Source organism: Phodopus roborovskii, unplaced genomic scaffold (assembly GCF_943737965.1).
Source record: "Phodopus roborovskii unplaced genomic scaffold, PHOROB, whole genome shotgun sequence".
NCBI classification, from domain to species: domain Eukaryota; kingdom Metazoa; phylum Chordata; class Mammalia; order Rodentia; family Cricetidae; genus Phodopus; species Phodopus roborovskii.
Window position 1 is genome coordinate 48,985,746 of NW_026126418.1, and position 27,232 is coordinate 49,012,977.

At 35.8% G+C, this 27,232-nt stretch overlaps 1 protein-coding gene across 2 annotated transcripts in view; it reads right to left on the minus strand.

Annotated features, from left to right (window-relative positions):
* Positions 1-27,232, minus strand: part of Galnt13 (polypeptide N-acetylgalactosaminyltransferase 13) — a 553,792-nt gene that overhangs the window by 336,131 nt on the left and 190,429 nt on the right. For both annotated transcript variants that reach the window (XM_051184677.1, XM_051184676.1), the window contains exon 3: positions 17,234-17,402. In XM_051184677.1, the coding sequence (XP_051040634.1) occupies positions 17,234-17,402 (169 nt within the window). The remainder of the gene's footprint in view (positions 1-17,233; positions 17,403-27,232) is intronic.

The following is a 27,232-nucleotide window of genomic DNA, read 5'->3' on the forward strand; positions in this document are numbered from 1 at the left end:
ATTTTGTGGTTCTTGGATAGAGCATTATCATCTCAAGTGGCATAACTTCTATTTATATGTAGAGAAAGATACATTTATTTGTATCATATGCAAGTTTAGGTATATATATATGTATGTATATATATATATTAATATGATACCCTATTGGCAAAAGCCCTCTAAAATGAAAACTTTAGGTCTCTGAAGAGAGAGTTCAAGAAAGACACTAGAAAGTTGAAAGGCAGAATCATACTTATGGATTGGTAGAATTAATATGAAAATAATGACACCAAAACCATTTTTCAGAGTCTATAAAATCTTAACAAAAGTTTCCAGAATATTTAAAAGAATGATGATCAAAAAGGACAATGCTGGAAAGATAACATTTTAAATTTCAAGATATATTAAAAAGCAGCTCCAGTAATGGAACAGTGTGGTGGAATATAGAAAAAAATCAAAAAAAATATATATACCAATGAACAAAACTAAAGATCCAAACAAGAGTACACATAATTACAATTATCTGATATTTGAAAAAGATTCCAAAAATATATATTGGAGAAAAAAAAAAAAAACAACAGCATTTCCAACAATGGTGCCATAAAACAGGAGGTCTAAATGTAGAAGAATGAAAGTAGATATACATCTATCAAGCCGTCAAAAATAAATTTTTATCCCAAATGGTTTATTGACATCAATACACAAAACACTAAAACTTCTAGAAGAAAATATATGTAGGACCTTATAAAAATATAGGTGTAGAAAAGGACTTTCTGAATAGTATTTTATATGCCCAGGAATAAAGTCCAAATATTGACATGTAGAACCTCAAAAGCCTAAAGACTTCTTGCAGAGATAAGGAAATAATCCAATAAAGAAGATGCCCAGAATATAGAAAAGAAACTTAGACATTATATATATATATATATATATATATATATATATATATAATGTATGTCATATGTATATATATATATTAACCCTTGTATAATCTCCATTGAGTGATATATATATATATATATATATATATATATGGATTAATATATATGACAGAGGGTTAATATCCAGAATAGGTAAACCAGTCAAGATATAAAGAGTTACCAAAAAAGAGCCAACAAATTCAATGAGCTATGATCTGAATAGAGAATTCTCAAAAGATGAAATTTTAAAGACTAGCATGTGTCTCAAAAAGTGTACATCTTAATCTATTCTAGTTTTCTGTCATTGTCTCTATCTGTTGCAAAGAGAAGTTTCCTAGATAAAGAGTGAAAACTATACTCATCTACAGGTTAAAGGACATATATTTACAATGCTGTTATGGATTATACCAATTTAATAAATGTTAGTTATAGATTCTCCAACAAGTTCCATGACTTCACTAGCCCTAGGCATTGTGCTAGGTTTTCTGTAACAGGCATATTGTAGACTACTGTCCCATCTGATGCCTCTACAAAACATGCCCTGCACTTAAGACTCAGAGGTTCTTGTAGAAAAGGAGACAGTAAGAATGTGTCAGAGGAATAGACTGAGATTGTCTCTCCTAGCAATGTCAGAGGTTAAACTCACCAGGTCTCAACACCAATGTGGTTCCCTAAATGTGACCTGAAGTAGGAAAAGAACAAAAGGTATGCTAATGTAAAGGGGAAATGCTGAGGAATAAAGTAAAGAATGTTAAGTGCAGGGAAAATAGTCTTTCCCAGAAAAGTACACTGCAACTGAACCAACTGGTTAGACAATTATTCAGACCTAAAAATGTACATACATACATAATGCACAAATGTAAATAACTGTAAATATATATATATATACATATATACATACATACATATATATGTGTGTGTGTGTGTATACATACACATATATACATATATATGAGAGAGAGAGAAAACACTTGGAAAAATCATCTATATCAATTATGGAAATTGCAATTAAAACGAATTTAAGATTTTTATCTTACCCCAAATCAGAAAACAACCTATACATTCTGACTAATGGGGCTTTGGGGAAAAAGAAACTCTCTTTTATTTTGTTGGAAGAATTAAAAACAGTTATACTAGCTCTGGACTCAGTAACAAGAATTCTAAAAAAGCTAAAAATAAATCCAGCTGTCTCACTCAATATCATAAATCCATATTAGAAAATACCCTTACATTATACCCAAAGATACTTGCTCATCCATATTCACTGCTGCTCTATTTACAATAGTCAAAAAAATCAGAATTCCTTTCAAGTGATGAATGGATAAAGAAATTATAGTGTATATCCAAGATTTAATGCTATTCATCTATAAAAAACATTGTAGGTAAATTAATGTAAGTATGAAATATTTTATTGAATAAGGCAACTCAGTCCCAGAAGGACAATTATATCATAATCTAGTTTAAGAATGACAAACTAACAATGTCAGCTTCCGTGGAAAGTCTATCATAAATGCCCTTCCCAGAGAGTGAGATCAACAACTAACTTCTCCATGGAGCCCTCAACTAATGCCTGTTGAAAATAGGAGCAAACACCCATACATAAACACTGAGTCGAACTAGAACCCAGAAACAGATGGAGAGGACAAGACCATGCGGTAGAAGCACATAGAGACAGCTTACCTGAACAAGGAGGAGCTAAGGGTCACTAGACTGATAGCTGGGAAGCCAGCAGGGGACTGACTCGGGCCCCCCTGAATATGGGTCTCAACCAGAAGGTCTGAGCAGTCTAAGAGACCTCAGACAGTGGAGCCAGGATGTATCCCTGGTGCACAAAAGAACTTTGCAAACATATCCCCCATGGAGGGATAACTGCCTTATTCTAGAGACAGGAGAGAAGCCCTAGTCCCTACTTCACAGGACCTGTCAGATCTACATGACCCCAACTGGATGGCATTCCCCTACATATGGAATTGGGTTGGGGGGATGGGAGGGGAGGGTGTTTAGAGTGCATGTGAGAGGGCAGAGAGGATAAAAGGGAAGGAAGGAGGGAGGGAGGGCTGGAGTGTAAGGAGGGAGGGACAGGGAACTGGGATCGACATGTAAAATAATATATTAAACTAAAAAAAAAAAAAAAAATGCTTTGAGTCCAAAATTTAAGTTGGAGTACAAGTTACTGGGGAAAAGGATTTCTATTTTTGTATCCACAGAAAATGAAAAGATGTTGATTCCTTCCAGACTAATGTGGTTTGATCACGCCAGACCGCCTGAAACAGAGTACAAGCTGATCCTACATTCAAAACAGCTGGACAAAACAGCCCTACAGACTACAGCTAGGATATCTGAATCTTCTTCGAATCCCCCAAGACAGTGCCCCTTACCAGCAGGAAGTAGTTTGGAAAGAACGACGCCCAAATTCCCAAATATTGTGTATAAATGTTTATTTTCATTTAATTGTACTTTGTTATATAAAATTAAATAAAAAAAATTATAAATAAAAAAAGAGAAAAAATAAAAAAAAGAATGACAAATATATCATATTTTATCTCATTTGTGGTTCCTTGCTATAGATCTTCAGGTATGATTATATAACCCAAGTTATGCAGGAATCAGGAAAAGAAATGATACCACAGAGGAAAAAAGCTCTACACAGTGAAATAGTAGGCTATAAGTAATAGGTGATATAATTCAGGGAATGAAGAAGAGAGAGGCCTTATTTGAGGAAGGGTAAAAGAGGTCAATGCAGAAGGAAAGGGAGTGATAAAGGATAAATCTGATAGGAATGTGATGAAATTCTCTCTATGCCAATACTATGTACAATAAAGAAACATTACAATCAAGCTTGGCCCATCTATGGTAAATTTCCTATAATACTAGAGAAATAAAAATCTTTTCTTAACTGTTATTATTATTTTGCCAAATATCTATTGCTATTATTTCTGATTCTGTATGCTCACATGTCTAAGTACAAAAAATTAAAAAACAAACAAATATAAAAAGATACTGTCTTTTTTAAATATACTTCATCATATTCTATAGTCCACTAATTTTAATTCCCCATTATACTGGAATCATTTCCATACACAGTCTCAAAATTATACTTTTTGTATGTTTTTACACACCTGATAATCCCAATATTCTACTATGTAATAATCACATTTCTATTTTATTTTTAAAATCCTTTACTTTTATAAAATATTTTCCTGTTAATAAATTTCATTCTTCTATACTGCACATAGAATCTGATTAGTTCCAAGTATCAATTTATACCAGTTGTTTCTACTGCCAAATTTATCAATTTTTAGCAAGAGCCCTTATTTTAAAGGAATTAACAGAACTATATTTCCTCCATGAACTGAATATAATCAGAGAAACATATTCGAAGTCTTAATAAATTTTGATTCTTTGATATTGGTGAAATATGAGAATCTTTTAGAAACAGCTTAAGGTACAAATATTTCTCAGTAATTACATGAGTAGGACACTAATATCTCAAATAATAAAAGTAATAATTAAGTAATGGAATCATAACAAACTAAAAAGCTCTGATAGAAAAGGACACAGCAAAATAAGATTTCAAACTACAGAATCTTTCCAGCTAGTCATCTGTAACTTAATTCATATTCAGGATATATAAATACCAAAGAATAAACCAATCAGTGTTTTGCCAAATGTTCTAACAGATATGTGTTAAAAATGCAAATGGCCACAAAATATATGGCAAATAATTTATAATTTTTAGCTATAAGCAAAATTTCAATTAAAATTTTGCCAAAATTTTGCATATTCACCACACCAATTGTTTCTTGCTGGCAAACACAAAGTATTCTCTGGTACTGGAAGGATCAGAAGATGCAACATTTTGGTAGGAATGTAAATGAGTACAACAGCCATGGAAATCTATGGTGGTCTTTTCCTACAGATGTCCTTCCAAAAGATTAAAAAATGTATCCAATTGTATCACTCTTGGTGAAGGAAATCATACTTGCAAATGAAAGAGAACCTCACATAACACTTTGTTTTATTTTGGCATGTACACAAAATTCAAGATATAAAAATTGGTTGTTTATAGGCAGATAAATAGATGTAAAAATGGCACATAAATACAAAATGGAGTTTCACCTAGAAACAAGGAAGTTAGCATCTTGTCATATTCAGGAAAGTTTATAGAAACAGAAGTTATAATGTTAAATAAAACCAAACAGAAAGAATAAGTTTGTATTCTTATCTCATCAGTGGAAAGTATGGGATATAAAAGTAAGAGATAGACTGATAAGGAAGGGGAATGGATTTTAGGGCAGTTGAGAAAGAGGGATGCAATAAGGATGAAATTCAGCAAGGGAATGTAATCACTGTGCAGTAAAACCATGCAAGGCAATACTACAATGAAAACAATTTGTCATGATTAATGCCATCACATAGTTGTAATAAAAACAAATACATTTTAGAGCAAAATAATAAAGTATGAAGAATAAAAATGAAAATGATTCATACAATAGATTGTATCTATGTATATACAAATGACAATGGCAAGGGAGGCATATCTAAGTTGTCTTGCAATCAATATTCTCAACTGCTAGCTTCACTGGTTCTGTTACACCCAGCATTTGTTTCCTCCGCTGCTTTTTTTCTTGTAACTCAGAAAGTTATCTGCAGTTTATCTCAGGATACACACACACACACACACACACACACACACACACACACACACACACACATATATCTTAGTTCCAAATAAAAATCCCATACATCTCCATTTAATCCTCATTTCAATTCAATATTACTTTTATAATATCACACTGCTAGGTTCTAGATATTAGACAATTCATTGTAAAATGGAGAACTATGCATTTCTTAGTGTTCATATGTTTGCCACTAGAGTTTGATAACTGTTAAATGATATATAAAATATTTTACATATTATTATGAGGCAGCAAACAAAACCTGAATGCTAAATTTCAAACTGCAGAAGAAAATGTCATCATTTAAAAAGGTTAACGCACAGGGTTGGATGCTTGACATTTCCTGATTTTAAAATTAAGAACAATGCTACAGTCATCAAAGCTCACCTTCTCTGTGGAGAGGGTGAGGAATGGGATGGGTGTGTGGGTCAAGGGTCATGGGAGAATGGGAGGGAGAGGGAACTGGGATACATATGTAAAATATGGAAAAAGGAAAATAACAAAAAAAAGATGAAAAATAAAATGATTTTTCAGAATCTTAAAAAATGTGGGGTTCAGAGGAGTCTAAAATGGCAGAAAGACACTTAAGAAAGTGCTCAACATTCTTAGCCCATAGGGAATTACAAATCAAAACAACTGAGATACCATTTTAGCCCCAGCCAGAAAAACTAAAATGAAAAATACCAATGACAGTCTACGCTGGAAAGGATATGGAGAATGGAGAAAGAAAGTTCCTCTATTGCTGGTGGTTGTCCAAACTTGTGTGGCCATTTTGGAAATCAGTATGGCTGTTTTCAGTAAAATGGGTATCAGTCTATCTCAAGATTCAGCAATTCCACTCACGGGCACATACTCAAAGAATGCACATTTTTACAAGGACATATGTTCAATTATGTTCATAGCAGTGTTATTTGTAATAGCCATAACCTGGAAGTTATCTAGATGACCCTAAACTGAAGAACGGATGGAGAAAATGTAGTACCTTTTCACAATGGATTATTACTCAGAAGAAAAAAAAAATGGAATCTTGAAATTTGTAAGCAAATGGATGGAACTGGAAGAAATCATCCTGTTTGAGGTAACCCAGTAAGAAAAAGACAAACATGGTATGTACTTACTCATATATGGATTTTAGACATAGAGTAAAGGATCACCAGCCTATAATCTGAACCTCCAGAGAAACTAGGAAACAAGGAAGACCCTATGAGACAATTACATGGTCCCTTGACAAACGGGAAAGGGACAAGAACTCCTGAGGAAATTAGGGGCATGGAATGTGAGGGGAGGAATGTAGAAAAAAAGAGAATTGGAGAAGAGAAGTGGGGAGGAGAACAAGAGGGATCAGGAAGACTGAGTCAGAGGAGGAATAGAGGAGAACAAAAAAAGACACATCAATAGGGGGAGTCATCATAGGTTTTAAAGAGAAATCTTGCACAAGGAAAATTTTTAGAGATCCACAAATATGACCCCAACTAAGAATCTAGGCAGTAGTGGAGAGGCTGCATTTGATGCCCTTCCCTTTTTTTTTTAATGAGAATGATGTCCACATTAATTGCCATCCTGCAGCCTTCATCCAGTAGCCTAGAGAAGCAGAAGCAGACATTCAAAGCTAAGCCCTGAGATATACTCCTGGAATCCAGTTGTAGATATGGAAGAGGGATTAGCAAAGTAGTCAAGACTGTGTTAAAGAAGCCTACAGAAACATATGACTTGACCTAGTGAGAGCTCAGGGACCTCAATTGTAAAGCTGGGGAACCAGTATTGGACTGAACCAAGCGCTTTGAATGTGGGTGCTAGTTAGGAGGCCTATGTAGTGTATGGGGCCTCTGACAGTGGAACTAGTCTTTATCCCTAGTGCACAAATGGACTTTGGGAGCTCACTCCCTATGGAGGATAATATTTCAGTCCAGTTACACAGAGGATGTCCTCAGCTCTTTCCCAAATGGTGTTACAGACTTTTATTTTCCCCCATGGAAGGCCTCACTATATTTGCAGAGTAGGTTGGGGGAGGGTTGGGGATTGTGGATGGGAGGGAGAGGGAGTGGGGAGATTGAAATGTAAAATTATTGTTTCTAAATTTAAAAAGAATTAAAAAAAATCTATATCCCCTTTGAAAAAGCACACCCTTTGGTTAACTAAATAAGTATCAGTGTAAACTTACAAGTAATTTTACACATGTGGAAGATGTTATAATTAGGAATATATCTCACAACAATTAATGAAACAAGAGTCATGAATTTTAAAGAGAGAAAGGGTTTTTTTGGAAAGATTGGAAATAAATAAGAACTGAAGGAATTATATTATAATCTTACAAAAAAAGAGAAGTAATAAAATATTTAAAAAAATAAAATCAAAAAAGAAAAATAGACATACTAAACTATAACAACATTTAAAATTCTGTGATGTATAATACAACAATTATAGTCAAAGGAGAATCTACACATGAGAATATTTTAAGTTTTAAGTTTTATGATTGATAAAAATGTACAATGAACACACACAGCTAAATGACAAATAAAAATACTCAGTCTTATAATGGACAAAGTTCAATATGTACTTCAGAGAAAACTTCCCAGTGGTTGAAAATGTGAAGAGTCATTTTATATCATCTAACTAGCATAGAAATTAAAACAAAATCCTGTCTCATAGAATTACTACTACCAAGAAAAATAGGCAGACATATTGATGCATATGTGTCATTCTGTTACTTGAAGGTTTGAGGCAAGGTGATTTAGGAGGTCATAGATATTATTGGCTACAAGACAAGATAGTTTGAGATCAACTTAGATGCATGAGATCCTGTATCAAAAAAGCAGAAATATATTAAAGAATACAAAGCATTAAAGTAAAGCACTAATGAGAATTTAAGAAAACTGCTATGTAGGTGAACTGGAATGTAAAGTAGTGCAGCATTGTAAAGTTAGGATGCTGCTTCATAAAACAGAAAATCAGAGAATTGTGAACAAGCAACTAGTCCTCTGAATTTATAACAAATTAAAAATAGCTTTCAAAGAGTTATACCTACTCCCATGTTTATAGTAACTGGCTTGGAAAGAACCAAAGACAGAAGTAACCTAAGTGTCCATCTAGTCATGTATGACAACACATCATATTTAGGTGACATCTGCTTCTCTGTTCATCTATCTATGCAATATTATTCTGACTTAAATATTCAGGAAATTCTGATGTATGCTACAATATGGATGCAATATGAAATTAAATGTCAGCCACATTAAGATGGTCATATTATGGTTTCAAACATTTTATTTATATACAGTAAACTTATACATAGATAGGCAAAGTAATGATGTGGCTAAGAAATGGGACTTAATCATTGTTATTTTATTTTATGTACAGATAGTTTTCTACAGCCCACACTGAAATGTATTTGATAGCCGGAGGCTATCTTGAATTGTTGTTCAGTCTTCCTCAAGCTCCCAAATACTGAAATGGTAGATTGGTGCCATCCATAATAATAAGTATTATTCTTATATTTTATTTTCAATTCTGCAAGATTACAAGAATTCTGAGTACTAATTATTCTGCAATGTGAATGTTCCTCTAGGGAAGCAAAATCTCTTTTGCTCTAAGGTGTATAACAGAGGCATTTAAATAAATAGACAAAAGGCATATGAGGAAAAATTTCACAGAAAAAAAAAGGCAAATGTTTTTTTTTCTGTTTTAATTTTGGGTTTGTTGTTAATAACAATCTTCATAGGCATCTAGATATTTTTTTTAGAAAGGAATGGAGATGCAACAAAATAAATACAGTGGCTTTATATATCTTTTAGAGACGTTTGACATGACTATAGTCATCTTGGCTGTAGCTGTCACTTTGCCTACCCTATCACTTCCTCACATAACTCACACTCTGTGAGCTGATTTGTGGGGTTGATGGAGGGAATGGGAGGCCAGGAGGGAGAGGTAACTGGGATTGACATGTAAAGCATAATTGTTTTAAATTTAATGAAAAATTAATTTTAAAAAAGAGACTATCTTAATTGCCATCACAGTAACTTAATTGCCTTCCTCCAGTAACTAAAAAAAGCAGATGCAGAAATCCACAACTAAACACTAGGCCAAACTCTGGAGTCTGGTTGTAGAGAGGTTAGAGTGAAAATATGAACAAAGGCGTCAAAGCCATGTTTGGGAAATACACAGAAAGAGCTGCTCAAGCAAGTGGGAGATCACTGACTCTATAGTGATAGCTAGGGAACATCTATAAGGCAGAACTAGGCAACCTGAATGTGAGTGACAGTTTCAGGGAAGGCCGGGCTTGGGCATTTTATGGGGCCTGGCAGTGGAACCAGTATTTAGCCCTACATAGTACATGAAATGGCTTTTTGGAGCCCATTCCATATAGAGGGATATTTTCTCAGCCTAGATACATAGGGGAGGGTCTTGGTCCTGCCACAAATGATATGACAGACTTTGATGATTCCCCATGGAAGGCCTCATCCTCTCTGAGGAAAAGTGGGGAATAGAATGGGGAGAGGAGAGAAGTGGAAGGAGGAAAAGAGGGAAAGGGAATTGGCATTGGTATGTAAAATGAGATTGTTTTAAAATAATAAAAATAAATAATACAAACATACAAAAAAGAGTGTGAGTGGTTCATTAGCCAATGAAGCCCATAATGCTTCTCATCTGATAGTGAGTGTTTTCTACCTTTTTGAGAAAGTCATGTGTAAGCCATTGACCCCGTCCCACTTTGCTTGATTTAGCTTAACTTCTGCCTGAGATATGGGACCCTTTCCAAATTCCCCCCAAAATGAGCTTTGTGTAGTCCTAGATCTGTGTTACTTTTCTGATCTCATAACACTTTCTACCATTGCAAAGTGATACACATATACCAAGCAGCCCTGCAGTTTTCTTGAACATCATTCTAACTATAAGTGATAAATTTTGATAAGATAAAACAAAGAAAAAGTGGTCGGTGTGACAGGTATGGGGAATTGAAATTAAAAAATTTTAAGTAAGGGGATTTATTGCAAGACAAAAAGTATTCACTAATACTTAGTTTATACAGATAATCTTGAGACTGTCTCATATTTGATGTTCATATTGCTTTCCTAATTGCACAAGAGGTACACTATACCATTACATGTGAAATGCATGCACCATATTTAGGTGAATGCAAGAGAGCAATGGACTTTTACTAGAGCTTATTTTTATCTAAATTATGCTCAGATAAAGTTGATCTTAGTCATAAAGTTGACTGTTTGGAGACAGCACATTCTGACACTCCTTTGAACTCCCCACTCCTTAACTGTGATGGAATAACACATAAGATGTTTTCATGTTTTATATCTTTAATAAAAGTCATTGAAAATTAGCAGTAAGTCATAAATCGACTGATAGATGGGGGCAGTGGAAAGCCAGTTGAGCGTAATGAGGTGATGTGGCATGCTTTGTGACTGCAGAGGTACTAAAATGTTCACAAACCATGAATAAACAGGTTTGTACTAGTTCTTCATTTGGAAGATAATAGAATTACCATCACCAATATAATACGCAGAGAGAGGTGGGGAAAAGAGAAGGAAATGGTGAGATAACAAATTGAGTAATGAAATTAATTCCACACATGAGCACATATGCCACCGTGTTATACTAGTCATTATTAACTTTACAGGAAAAAAAAATCACCAGCATAGGAGAGTTACAGTAATTCTCAAATTAAAAAGAAAAGATGTGGAAGAGAGATCAGAAATCCAATTAATATTCTCATTTTCTCCCCCTTTGTGCAATCTCTGCTACATTTATCATATTTTAATTGATGGGAACGGCAATCTACATGAATAGAGAGTTACTCCTGAGACTGAACACAGAAAATATATACTATGGCTTATTTACACTGTAGGGAGTAAATAAACTCATTGTCCCTTGAGAACAAATATTATGCAATAGGTCTTCTTTGGCTAATACCAGTCTGCCAGACTGTTTTCTCTTTATCATCTTGCAAGTGTGAATATATAAGAAGTTATTTGGTCTACGTTATTAATACTTTGAAAATTTTTCCTATTTCCTAGTTTTAACCATGAACTATATTTAAATATGAGCTACATTATAACTTTCAAGTAGCTCAATACCAGTCTTTAAGAGTTCTACTAATCTCCGTATTTTAGTAAATGAAAAATACATTGCCAGTTTATGTTAATTGTTTAGAGCCTTTTAATAAATATTCAGTCAATAATAACAATTAACTTCTTACTCCTAAATAATCAGAATAAAAAAAGAAATTTGGAGCTTGAAAGTTTTCTTGAATCCAAAAGAATAGCTAGAGGGCATAAAAATTTCACAGGATAATGATATAATATACAGAATTGAAAATTTTACCTATGCATGTTCTTAAGTACTTAAGGCAACTGTATTTATCAGTGTTTCCAATTATAAATGTGCTAATAAAACATCATAATTAGTTTTTAAACAAATAATTGTTTTCATTTTCATCAGTCCCAGTCTTATTATTTAGTTATTCTGAAGACTATCTAGGGTAGTTAAACAAAGGGATTTGCTAGTTGGCTAAGTGACTGATTATTCTAAGCAGTGAAAATTATCTGTGCCTTAGAAAAACAATGACTTGCTAAGAAGCAGAACTAAGGCATGTAGTCAGGCCTTAAAATTGCACGATTAGGTTCCATGATTATAAAACAATTTCCTTCCCCCCCCCACTCATTTTGTGCATAGTAAAATGGATTATGTTCCCAGCAACCTATTACATCAGATTCATATTGTTTTCTTTACTTCCAGAAAAGCTACTGACATATGGTATCATTGAGTTTTGAATTGTCTTAGGAAGAAAAATATTGATATTTTTTTGTTCTTATGCAAAAATAACTTCAAACATTTCAAAAACATGAAATAATATGTATATTTATTTTCATTCTGTTTAATGTATTTAAAAGTATTTGATAATTTTATGGATTTTTATTTTTTGTTTCTTGTATTTTTGGGACAGGGTTTCTCTGTGAAGCCTTGGCTGTCCTGGAACTTGCTTTGTAGATGATGCTTGTCTAGAACATACAGAGATTAGGTTACCTCTGCCTCCCCAGTGCTGTGATTAAAGGCATGAGTTACTACCAGTTCATTACTCTATGGATTATCAAAAAAAAAAAAAAGGCATAGCATGTATGTGCTTATTGGTATATGCAACTTGCTCAAACAACATTTATTGAAGAGGCTTCCCCTCTATATTCTCCTCTATAATATCTACTCTTTTTATTTTTTCTTTCCTTTTTGTAATTCCAGGGAACACGTGATTCACATAATGTATCAATACCACTCAAGAAGTTTCTTTTTCTATCTTTTTTTTTTAACCACAGTTTCCCAAATATTAACAGAAAGATTTAAAAAATGAATAAAATGACATCTGCTTATTTATTCAATTAATACAAAAGTATTTAATCACTAAACTTATAAAACATAAATAGTAGTTATTCATGTCAGTTTAACAATTTTCATAATTCTAAGTCAGAAATTTAGGATCTCTCTCACATGTGTGTGTTTGTGTGTCCATGTGCACGTGCACATGAAGTATACTTAAATGAACAAGAACAGACTGAGTGCAGTTGTTGGAAATTTTATTTATATGCTTACCTACATTATGAAACAAATCTCATAGATGTTCTAAAGACAGTATTTAATTAATTACATTGAAAATGCAGAGACGGTCTTCTACCAGGTCTTTGGCTTCTGTAATTAGGAGGGGCTAATGAGCCTACTGAGTCCCATGTATCCCCCTACTTCTACCCTGGGCAATTTTTGTATCTCCCCTACCCAGTGTTGGGATTGAAGACTCATGCTGCCATTCCTGGCCTTTTAGATGGATCCTGGGAATGGAACTATAGTTGCTGTGCTGTTAAGGCAAGGTGTATATTGGCTAAGATAGCTGTACAATCTTCATCTCTAAATATATTTTAGATTGACTTTCAAAGTAATATTGATGGCATTTTTAGATAGTGTCGACAATTTATTCTAAATGGTTTATTGTAATAAAATAGATATAATAGATATGTGAAGAAAATTATTGGGATCTTCATTTCTAAGAAGTAACTCTAGTTCTTAAAAAAACAAAAGTGAAGGGCTTTCAGCAAATTATTTAAGTCTATAAATGTTATGCATGTACATGATTAATCATTTAACAACCATGTGAGTAATTACTATTTCTACTATAGTTAATCTAATATTCATATTTATTCCTTCTGTCTTCCATTCTTTATTTTTTGACGAGCTAAAGAATGAATCTAGTGCTTCAAGCACGCTGAGAACGCATTCTACTGCTGAAATATCTCTCAAGCTCCTTAATTTTATTATAATACAATCAAATAAAAATTGGACCTTACAGTACCATTCAGGCTCCCTGGTTGGCCATTCAGTCTCTGTAAGCTCCTATGACTCCAGGTTGTTTGTGTGGATTTCCTTGCAATGTCCTTCACCCCTCTGGCTCCTACAATTCTACCTTCCTTCAGCAGGATTCTCTAAGTTGGGCCCAATGTTTGACTATGGTCTCTGAATATGTTTTATCAGTTTCTGATTGAAGCCTTTCTAATGATAATTGGGTTATGTGTATAGCAGAACATCACTGTACATCATATCATTGGCACTTTTTTTCTCACATCGTCTTTGGTTCTATACTGGGTCTCTGGGTCACCAAACCTCTGGCTCCTGGCATTCCATGCAGTTTAAGGGTTGGACTCACTCTCATGGCCTGGTTCTCAGGCGGGATCAGCCACTGGTTGACTGATCTCTGTCACACAATCTCTGTGCCACTCTTACCCCAGCACATCCAATAGGCAGGACAGATTGTAGGTTGGAAGTTATGTGGCTAGGTTGTTATTCCAATCTTTCTACTGAAGGTCTTGGCTGATCACAGGAGATGGCCTGTTTGGGCTTGTGGGTTTCTGAGCATTGGGAGCAGGGGCTGTCTTTGACTCTTTTGGAGGCTGTTTGACCCCTATTCCTTATATTGGTTGTCTAGCCCAACCTTCATAAAAGTGTAGGTGTACAGTCTTACTGCAACTTGATATGCCATGTTTTGTTGATATCCATAGGAGGTCTGCAATTTTCTGAATAGAAATGTAGGAGGAGTCGATTGGGTGAGGACAGAGGGAATGTGGGGTAGATACTTAGAGGAACAGAGGAAGGGGAAATTGAGGCAGAGATGTAAAGTAAATAAATATTGAAAAATAATAAATTCAAAAAATTACTTTGATTAATAAAATGTAGAACAGATGTCCTAGATCAAATGAATATAAAGTTATTTCTCAACTTTTAGAAAACAGTTTGGATACTTGACTTGTGGTAAGGATTAAAAGTTTTTGTTCCATAATAGTGGCACATAAAGTCATTCAACAATCCAATAACCCTTCCCCAAGAAATTTCACACACAACAAACTGTCTAGGACCTTCATAGGATAACTCATCTCTGTTACTGATAACACATAATGTGTGATAAGAAAACATCAAAATTGAACTTTATGTGCTTCATTACTATTTATTGGATTTCATGTAATAATAACAATGTAAATATGTTATGTAATGTGTTTTTTGATAAATAATTTACACTTTCCAATTACACATATTGAATTGTTCCATAGTTTAGATATTATCAAGTATTTATCGCTTAAAATAACTTAAATACAGACTTTGCTGCTCTTTATGTTTGTGTTGTTGCTTTTCCTTTTCACCAACAACCATGTCTCTCTTAAACTGCTGATTATAGATCTGTTCTAAAATTTATGACATCTAGAAATAACTAATTTAAAAGTTGAAAGCAATTGCCTAGGTACCCAAAAATCCAGAAGTATGACATTTATACATCATTGATTATAAGACAAATATGTGCAATATTGTGACACAATAATAAATGGCATCTAAATTTCACAAAACTATTTGGAAAATAATCCACTTATGTCTTTAAAATGCAAACATCTAAATATATATTAACAAATGCAAGCACATAAAAAGAAATACATTCTGTTTAGAAATTATGCATGCATTTACTACTACCCAATATCTATTTGTTGAGAAACAAAAGTGTGCAAGCCATATGACTATTTGTGCTTTTTTTTTTTCTTTCTGCCTTGGAAATACTGTATCATCTTGGTATCCAGATCTGCCTAGAAATTTCTAGCAAAAGTGAGCTCTTTTCTTTTCTTTTTCTTATCTTACTAACAATTTATTTATTTTAATTTAATTTTATGTTCCAAACAGTTCTCCTTCACACCATTTGTCCTTCTGCCCTTACTTCCCCCCCCAGCTCATTCCCCATCCACTCATCCCAAAAGTTAAGGCCTCCCATGGGAAGTCAACAGAACCTGTCATATCAAGTTGAGTCACAGGACCAAGGCTCTCCCCTGTGCATTTGAGTATGTTGTCCCACCATGGGAAATGGACTTCAATAAGGTAACTCATACACAAGGGATAGATCCTGGTTCTACTGCCAGGGTCTCTTCAGATAGACCAATCTACACAACTGTCTTCCACATGTAGAGGGCCTCATTCAGTCCCATGGTGAGCCAAGCTTTTTTCAAATGTGAGATCCTCTTTATTTGTCCTCCCAATGATGCATGTATAGAGTATGGTACTATGCCAAGGTTATTGTAATCTTGGAAGAGACATTTCAAAACAATATTGCGATACAATACAATACAATAAGCCATTCACTTATTCACCAAATGAATCCTGTCTAATCACCAACCCTAGAATCTCAACAAGGTTTAGGTTTCATTCAAACCAATTCAGAAAAGAAAAAAAAAATACAAAATTAGTAAATATACTGTTATTACCTCAGCATTTTATTGTTAGTGACAAATATTATTTGCACTAAAAATGATTTTACTTAAAGAATATCATTGTATAGCTAAAAGTAACTGTCTTTTTATATGGAAGTGTGATCTAAAACATATTTGGAAACTTGACAGCTTTTTAGAATCTCCAAACGTATCTTTTGTGATTGTTGAGAGTGTTTTAATAAGGTAATACAGTTACCACTAAATATTCTTATTTTGTTCCATATATTTTAAATATGTTTAGCTATCTAGAGCATCTGACAGTCACACACATGTTGAATCTTTCAACATATTTTTTAAAGAAATATTATTTCTAAGTGAATATATATTCTACTGTTGATAACTGAGCAATCAATTAAAATTAGCCATATAAATTGCTAATACTTACAATAAATATTTCATGTGGTATGAGGAATTAAATGCAGAGCCTTAAAAATAGTAGGGAAGTACTTCACCACTAGCTATAACCATGCTCAGTAGTAAACAATTTTAAAAATTCAACAAAGTATACAATAAAATGGCTAATTTTGTGCTGATACACATTTTCCCCAAATGAAGTTTATAGTGCATTCTAAGAATGTTCATGTGCAAATAACTTATGAAATATCATACCTGGTATTCAGGAAGATAGAATAAAGCAAACATGACATAATAGATAAAAAAATTATTAGTCTGGTATCTTCAATGCCTTTCTAAGTATTGTATTTGACTTTATCTGAGAAGAAAATATTTCATATTTCTCAGCTAACATCAGTATTCTGTTCATAAACTACTAGAACTAGTTTGGTATAAAATTCATATAATCAGCAGAAATTATGAAATATGGGGTGTAATGACTCAAAAGATTTCACAGCACATGCAAACTTACCCTTCTAATCTCACATCTGGCAAACTTCGGTTAAGGGCAATCAAGTCACTGGCCATGAGATTAAACTGATTGATTTTAAACAACTCTTTCATTTTTTCTTGGTCATCTTTCGGGATAAGCACAGCCTTTCCCATTTCTCCTGGACCTTCTTGGTTTCTTGAAATAACCGCTGTAAAACAGACATAGGTACAAATATACCAATAATGAACAGAGTAAGCCCATATCTTAAATAAAATTCTGTTGTGTATTTCATGATATAATATCTTAAACTACCTTTATACAAACTGTATGTTACACAAATAAACTCTCTATGCAATGTTCAAGTATAAACATAGTGTATAATTCAATGAGATAATAATGTTTATTGAAAAAGCAAAATAACTAACACTTAAAGATTTTTTTTTGTCAAATCTGTAACATATTTTACCCAAGACAGATGAAGTAGAGGGGATAAATAGATTAAATGTTTTTCAAAAACATGACAAGATTAAATTATCTACAAAACATATTAAAACTTGATGATTCAAATAATTACATATTTACAAAAGCAAGGATATTGTTAAATATTTGTCAAAGCATTTTAAAGTAAATTAAAAGGAGTTTCACAATGGTACAATACTATTTCAAATATCAAGACAAGTAGGTGTTTCATACTTGGGAACTGTAGTGAACTATCAGGGCTTGACAATCCATTAGCAGAATTTAGAATTTTATATACAAACAAGTGTTCTTTCCATTTATTCCAAGTAATCAATACATAAAACTGCTTTCCTACTCTAAAATACATGTTTCATTGTGTATATTCCTACATATATCGAGATAGTAATGTGATAAATGATAGATGATATATAGATATATAAATAGATAGATAGAAAGATAATAGATGGATATGTTTAAACCACAAAAAGCATGGTGATTCCAGTTGATGTCAAAGAACCTTTAATACACTACTCACCATATTATTATATTACAATAAAATAAAGTAGACTTTGGCCAGGGAAGCAGGTAACTAACTGCAGATATTCATCTCTCTCTCTCTAATATCATCCCCTGCTTCATCAGGGAAGCAGGCACCTAACTACAAATATTCATCTATCTCTCCAATTTTATCCTCTGCTTCATAGAAGATGACCTGCTGCAACCCCCATCACAAACCCCTCTTTACAGTGGATCACTCAGATACTTTCCCCTCCCCCAATTATTTTTTCACCATTCATTATTTTAACTCAGCCACCAACTCCAGCAGCCATTTTCTGTGTACCCACAGGCCACTCCAATCAGGGAAGCAGACAGCCTAAATGCCATACTACAACCTCTTCTTCTTATAAATACAATCCTCAAGTATCATCCCAAATTCTATAAAAGACTACCTGTGCTCCCTCTCTTCTCCAGCACCATATCCACGAGATTATGTAGATCTTCTTACCAACCATCTTCCCCACTCACACTTTTATCCCACCCAATCTCCAACAGGTATTCCCTATGATCCCACTATACAAACCTCCCAGAGAAGGTTTGTATAGCAAGGAGGCCAGACAAGCAGGTAGGAAGTTTTCATTTCTTCAATCTACTTCCTTTATTCAAACCCAGTCACCCTGTCAAGCACTCAGCTCTGTAGCAGACTACCTGCCATGGCCCCTCTTCACTCTGTGCCCACATTCTTAGGAGAATAATCAGATCTTGGTGAAGCACCCTGTTTACCTCCCACCTGTTGACCACTTGAATGCCCCCTAGCCTATCTCTATACCTAAATGCCATCCCTCAATACCTAGAAAGTTACTTTACCAAGGACTCCTAGTAGCCAAACCTAGCAGGATCCCAAAAAAATTCTTTACCAGAAAAACACAGAGCCAGCAACAGTCCTAATATGAGAGAGGAAACAAAAACCAAGGAAAAAAAACACACCCAACAAAGACAAGACCAGATACTAGCACTTAGAATTACAATCTTCCCAAATCCAAATGCCTAGATGATCACATATAAACACACTTGGTAACAGCCAGGACAAACTATTTCATGGGAGTTCAGTAACCCTACCATATTATAGGCCCTCCTGAGAACTGAAAAAGAGTAGAAGCACAAGAAAAGGTCATTATACTAGCCTTTATGGATATGATGGACATTTTTGAGAGGAAATGAATGAATCTCTTAAAGTGACAACTATGAAAACACATTCAGTGGAAAGAAATGAATAAAACAATTCAAGATCTCAAAGGAAAATGCAAATCAATAAAAAAACCCAAATTGAGAAAAATATAGAAATAAAAAAAATTAGGAATACAAAAATGAAGCTCAAAGGCAAGCCACACCACCAGAATGTGATAGATGGAAGAGTGAAATTCATGCAGTGGAGACTACTAGAAGAAATGGTTATATCAGGGAAAAAAGGGAGAAACAAAGATGTAAAATATAAAACCATCCTGCCAGAAACATCCAAAAAATCTGGGAAATGGGGAAAAGACCAATTCAGAGAATGGTAGGAATAGAGAAAGAAGAAGAAACCCAGGCCCAAGGCAAAGAAAAATATTAAAAAAATAATCAAAGATGTCTTTAACCTAAAGAAGGTGATGTCTATAAACTTTCAAAACTGGCCAGAACCCTAAGTGCACTCCACCAGAAGAGAAAGTCCTATGGCACAAAATAATCAAAACATTAATGGGACAGAACAAAGAAAGACTATTAAAAGCTGCAAGACGAAATTACCAAGTAACATATCAAAGCAGACATATTAGAACTATATCTGACTTTCTTTGGAAACAAACAGCAGATGTCCTGCAGACTCTAAGAGATCACAGATGCAAGCTCAGACTATACTTTACCCAGCAAAATTTTCAGTCCCCATCAAAGGAAAAAATAAGATATTCTGTGATTAAAAACAACAAACTCAAGAAATATTTGTCTACTAATCTAAATATACTGAATATGCTAGAGGTAAAACATGATCCTTCAAATGTTAACTACATCCAAGAATAAAGGAATAAATAATCCCAAACTTGTAAATCAAAACAGATAACACACACACACACACACACACACACACACACAGAGAGAGAGAGAGAGAGAGAGAGAGAGAGAGAGAGAGAGAGAGAGAGAGAGAGACAGGAGTCAATAAACAATCTTTATTGATATCTCCCAGAACAATAATCTCAATTTGTCAATTGAAAAATACAGACTAACAGAATGCATGGAAAAAAGAGGATCCATCCCTCTGCTACATCAAGGAAACATACTTCAACATCAAGGATAGATATTACCTGAGAGTAAAAGGATGGAAAAGGATATTCAAAAAAATCTAACTAACAAGCAAGATCATGCAGACATTTTAATATCTGACAAAATCAACTTCAAAAACTTATTGAAAATATATTTCACTATAATCAAGTAGATTTCATGCAGGGGTGGTTCAACTGACATTAATTGATAAATGTAATCAACCATGAAAATGAAATGAAAAACCGTATTACCATTTCATCAGATGGACTTTTTCCATGTTGCTTGGGCCAATGGTAGGTAAGTCTTCCAAAAGCTACTCATCAACACGTCTCATGCCATCAACAGAGGGCAGAAGTCCTTAAAGCCTCTGACTTCAACAACTGTGGAGAACCTGGGTTTGGCCGTCCATGCTGTCAGTAAGTCCCTGCTATTCTCTAATCATTCATATAAAATTTTATCCTCAAGAACTCTGATGATTTTGACAACTGGTAGCTTTGTCAGCTTAGAGCAGCAGCCAAGGCTCCAGTTGTTACAAAACAGATTTCAGAAACTGATAATTTAAGGCTGCTACTGTTTATACTCTTAACATTAGTCAATAAAGTTTTAATGAGCTACTAATCCAACTCTTACAGAGTCCTAAACACCATACCATGCAACTATACAATCATAACTATAACTAGAAGTTTAAAATGAAGGTGCTTTTCATTGTGTTAAAAATCTGTCAGATGTATAAATGTTAATTCTTTCAGCCAAATTGTTTCTAACATGAGTATGCTTCTAATGTGATTAGTATTTATGCTTTCACAAACTCAAAGGATTCTTCTAAGTTCCAGGAAGTTGAATTAGACCCACCAAAACAGGTCAGATTCACTCCAAATAAATATTACTCAACTTCTTCCTGGCCTCGGGACTTCCTTCCCTTGTCTTGGGACCCTCTTGGGAGCCCCCCCCCATCTTGCAATTCTCCCATTAAGTACCAGGACCTAAGAAAAAACTTTGTTTCTAAACTTAAACTTGTCCACTATTCTGCTATCATCTTGCCAGGTCTCAAAAAGACACCAGAGTTCTATTCTGTCAGGACAGCAATGAAACAGGATAGCTACCAGGACGTGGCAGCACCCAGCTTTCTCATTCCTCCAAAGATGATCACCACATCAAGTCAACAGGAAGCAGTCTTGAAAACTCAACATCCCTATTCACTAACCAGCCATACCCAAACCCCCAACTTTTTAGTAATAATAAGAGATGGAAATGTTGGAACTCAGCAGTCTGCTGACCCCACCCCCTGATGATGAGCAGATTGCTCATGGCCCTGTCATTTCTACATCACAACTTACCTGAGTGCTCACAAGCATTACCTGGCTGCTCACAAGCATTACCTGGCTGCCATTACCTGGCTTTGCAGGGGACCCTTTTAAATCAAGCATGCTAAGTGTGCCCTCTCCTCTCTTTCTCCCTCTCCTCTCTTGCTCCCCTCCCTCTCTCTCTTCTCTTGCCTAGCTCTCTCTTCCCCTTCCCCCTATCTCCTACCTACCAATAAACCCCACATGGGCGCTGAGTCTTATGTTTGTGATTATTAGGCAATAGTTATATCAAAAGAACAACAATGACAAAAGCTTTAAGACTTTCAGAAATTCCTTTAAGAAAGGAATTGAAGAAAATATCAGAAGATGGACCTATCTCCAATATTCATTGATCAGTAGGATTAATAGAGTAAAAATAGCTGTGCTATCTAAAGCAATGTACTGATTCACCATTCAAACGCTAGCACAAATGCTTATAGATCTCAAGTGGAAAATTTTCAGTTTCATATGCAAACACCTAAAATATACTAGTACTTGTATGTTTGTTTTCAGTGCTCACTGTGGGTCACTAAAAATTAAATAGTGTGTTCTACTCTACATAAGACATCCTCTCTCAAAATATTGATGAAACAAAGACTAATGATATGTGTGACGAAGGATTTTAAGCTATAATATTTCTTATTAAAACAGAAACAGCTATGTCTGCGGGTCCACTCTGAGTTCCCACCAGCAAGATCTGTAACCCCTAAAGCAGGGCCTCTGCTAAAGAAAGAGGCCTCAGCTGAAGAGTCCCAGTTTCCAGTGAGATCCTACTTTCCTGAAATACTTGCCAAGTTTCAGCTCAGCCTTTGTCCTCTTGCACTAGCCATTGGCTAGAGATGAGTCTGGGCCCAATCAGGGTGGCCTCTCCCCTAAAACCTCTCCCTCCCCTGAAATCCCTGTGTTGGCCCCTGATCCCACTGCTCTTGTGTTCTGTCCCCATCGAGAGCACCCTTAGAGCTCTGATACACACCCACCCATCCCCACCACGAGCATGCCCTTCCTACACTGTGCCCTACCCTGACAACTGTCCTGCTGCTCTGGTTGAGCACTGCACCCCCAGAGGTGAAGCCAACAGTCCACCCTACTTAAGAGACTTCTCAGAGCAACTCTGAACAAAGAAGAACTGCCTGTCCACGCAGGACTACCCATAATTAATTTCCACCTTCTTGGTCTCTGACCCCACCTCCAGTCCTCTACTAGAATCCCCGGCCCCTCCCAGAAATCTGCCTATATCTGCGGGTCCATTCTGAGTTCCCCCGGCAAGATCATTGACCCCAAAAAGCAGGGCCTCTGCTAAAGAAAGAGGCCTCAACTGGAGAGTCTGTTTCCAATGAGATCAGACTATCCTACAGAAACTTCCCAAGTGTCAGTTCAGCCTTTGTCCTCTTACTCCAGCCATTGGCGAGAGCCATTGGCTAGTGGCATCCACTACTGGATCCTCAGCCCTGACGCCATCCCTGGGTCCCTGTCTGCAGAGAGACCTCCTAGAGAGCTGGGACCACTCAGAACTACAGATATTGAATCTCTGACCCACATAAGTCCACTGGGGAAGTATCACAGAGAGAGGGGGAGACCCAAACAACACCTACTGGAAGAAGCTATGGGACGATGGCAATACAAGAAAACACCTAACAACAGAAAGACAAGCATGACACCACCAGAATCTAGGAAATCTACACCAACTAGAAAGGAACACAACAACAAAGCAGAGGAAGCAGAAGGGAACGACTTAAAACTTACCATCATAAAAAATAATAGAGGCCCTCAAAGAAGATGTAAGAAAATCCCTTAAAGAAATGGAGGAAAAAACAAACAAAAAGTGGAAGAAAAGAAGAAATTCCTTAAGGAAAGCAAAGTAAGTACAAAAAGCCAAGAAAAAAAAAATTAAGCAGGTGAAGGAAACGGTTCAAGCCTTGAAAACTGAAATAGAGAAAATAAAGGCAACACAAACCGAAGAAATGCTGGAAACAGAAAAACTGGGCAAAAAAATCGGGAACTACAGACGCAAGCATAACCAACAGAATTCAAGAGATAGAAGAGAGAATCTCAGGCAAAGAAGATAAACTAGAAGAAATATATTCATCGACCAAAGAAAATCATGAATCTAACAAATCCTTAACACAAAACCTCCAGGAAATGTGGGAAACCATGAAAAGGCCAAACCGAAGAATAATAGGCATAGAGGAAGGTGAGGAAGCACAGCTCAAAGGTGCCAAAAACATATTCAACAAAATCATCGAGGAAAACTTTCCAAATCTGAAGAAGGACATGCCCATGAAAGTACAAGAAGCATACCGAACCCCAAATAGGCTGAACCAAAGAAAAAAATACCCCTAAACATATAATAATCAAAACACCTAGCATACAGAATAAAGAAAGAATATTAAGAGCAGTGAAGGAAAAAGGACAGGTAACAAATAATGGCAGACCTATCAAAATTACACCTGACATCTCCATGGAAACCCCCAAGGCCAGATAGATGTTCTACAAGTATTAAGAGAACACAGATGCCAGCCTAGGCTACTATATCCAGCAAAACTCTAAAAAACACTATAAGGAGACAACAAGATATTTAATGACAAAGGCAGATTTTTCCCAATACATAGCTACAAATCCAGCCCTATAGAATGTATTGGAAGGAAAACTCCAACCCAAGGAAGGTAACTACACCCACAAAAAATGTAGGCTGTAGCGAGGTAGTCCTTCTGTAGCACTGACCACGCCCATTGGGGGGTGGAGCTATGGGCGGAGGTGACCTGAGGAAGGAGGTCGGAGGGGGCCAGGAAGGTGCTCTTTTTCTGGCGTGACTCGGACAGGAGAGGATCGGGTTGAATTTCCTGGTGTTCATCTGTCTAGGTTGTAAGTTATTTCTCCCTGAATAAACATCTATTCGGCTTATTTGTTTATCCTGATCCTTATTTACCACAATATCTGGTGTCAGAAGCGGGATTTACCTGGGTTTTGCCCCCAGGCGGCAGAAGCCGCCCCCTCCCCCCACCTTCCCCAACGGGCAGGGTTTAACCAGGTGGACTCACCACAGCTTTGGGACATTTGCCTCTTCCTTACTGCAAAGGAGATCTTTGCCGCTAAAGCAGACCTGAGAAGGCACTTACTGCTTAACATTTTTTGCCCATTTCCGCACGGGACTTTGCATTCGCGCAGAGCCTCTCGGCGGCACCCGCCCGGCGGCACCCGCCCGACGGCACCCACCCGGCGGCACCCGCCCGGCTTGCACGCGTTTCGTCTTGTGTTACAAGTAACTCCAAAAGTCCCCTTTTAACAAAATTCTGCTTGCTATAGTTTGTTAAGAACTTTTTACAGGAACCGGGATCAGACGAGCCTGGGCTGCTAGGCGCTATTTGATGACACACCTCCAGGCGTAGCTACCACAAGCTGAGATATACAACTAAAAGCATCAAAGTTCCAGGACAGCAGAATTACACCTAAGGTAATTGTAACATCCTTTGCAATTTAAGCTGATATAAAATCTGAGATAAATTGTTCTATAACTATGGCAGATAATTTTACTATGCAGAACTTTAGGAATTATTTTACTTCATATGTAGAAGGGATTTTAGCAGAAGAAACTTATGACTGGACCAATATATACTTTTATTTTGTAATAGCAATGGGTTTCATCATTAACATGATATTCTTAAAGAAATGGTTTGAGATTACAGCAAACAATAAGGAACTTGTACAAACCATGGGAGACTTAGTAACAAAGATTCGAAACATTGAAAATGATAGAATTCAAAGCATAGAGACAAGGATTCAAAACATTGAAAATGATGGAATTCAAAACATAGAGACAAAGATTCGAAACATTGAAAATGATAGAATTCAAAGCATAGAAAATATAGAAAGAAAGATTCAGAATATTGAAGATGGCGTTGGCGAGCTGAAAGGTATAATTTGTTTAATGTCAGATACTTCAATAACCAGAACAGAAACAATGCAATGCATTAACAAACTAGCAGAAACAGCCCACTCCTGGTCGGAGGAAGCTACTAATAAGTTTAAAAAACTGGAACATCAGATAGAAAGACTAGATGACAGAATCTCTTCCATGTCTGAGGATAATGGCAAGCTAGCAGATAGAACATTGTTTCTGGAAGGCAGTTTACACGCCATTCAGATAATATCTAAGGATGATAAGATTAAAAACATGGAATCATTTGTAGTTGGAGAAAGTAAGAAACTGACTGATACAATGAAGTCTCTAGAAAGTTATTTGATTCAAGAAGTTCAGACACTCAAAGAAACAATGGTGAATAGATTTCAGGCTTTAGAAGACCTTCAGTCTGATACATCAGAAGAAGAACTACAGGTAACAGGGCATGAAAAAGATTTAAAATTTTCCACACCATTTAGGGTCAGGGGAGCTTTCCCTGTATCTATTCATGAAAAGCCAGCAACGAAGAAACATCCAAAAGGTGTCGTTGCATATCAGTGGGAACCAATACGTATGAAAGATTTAAAAGGTATAAAGGAAGCAGTAGTCTCTTATGGCATGCACTCACCTTATGTGAAGCAATTAGTAGAATCATGGGCATGGAATAACAAGGTAACCCCTAAGGATTGGGATCAATTAATATCAGCTGTCCTTGAAAGCGCCTCTCAAATAGAATGGAGGGCTTTATGGAGAGAGGAAGCAAAAGCTCTTGAACTTCAGGGCTTAAAGAAAGGGTATAAAGCTCCCCAAGATAAAATTCTTGGTGAGGGTCTCTATGCTGACCCAGAAACCCAAGCTGCCTATGATGAACACATCTTGTCTCTATGCAGTACAGCAGCTTTGAATGCTTGGGATAAGGTTCATGAATTAGGAGAGAGGATAGAACCCTATACCAAGATAAAGCAAGGACCTAGAGAACGTTTTAGTATCTTTCTAGAAAGATTATCTAGGGCAGTACAATTAGAGATAGCAGACATAGATGCTAGGCGAATACTCATAGAATCTTTAGCTTATACGAATGCGAATCCTCAATGCAAACAGGTGCTTTGGCCTTTAAAAATGCGATCAGCACCCTTGGATGAATGGGTCCTATATACAGGCAACATTGAGTATAATGACAATAAGACTGAAGCATGGATAGGAGAAGCCATATCTAAAGGTCAGAGAAGATATCAAGATAACAGAGTTCCTTACTATGGTGACTTAGAAGCTTGGGTAGGAGAAGCCATCCCCAAAGGTTTGAAAAGATATCATAATGTCAGATGTTATAACTGTGGTAAGATAGGACATCTAAAAAGAAATTGTAGGCAAAGCTTCCCTAGAAGTAATACCCCCAGGAATGAATCAAACAGAAGGCCTCAGCCTTCTGGGTTATGTAGAAGGTGTGGCAAAGGCAGACACTGGACAAATGAGTGTAGATCGACCAGAGACAAGCAAGGAAACCCTTTACCATCGGGAAACTCCTTGGGGGGCCTCTCGAAGGCC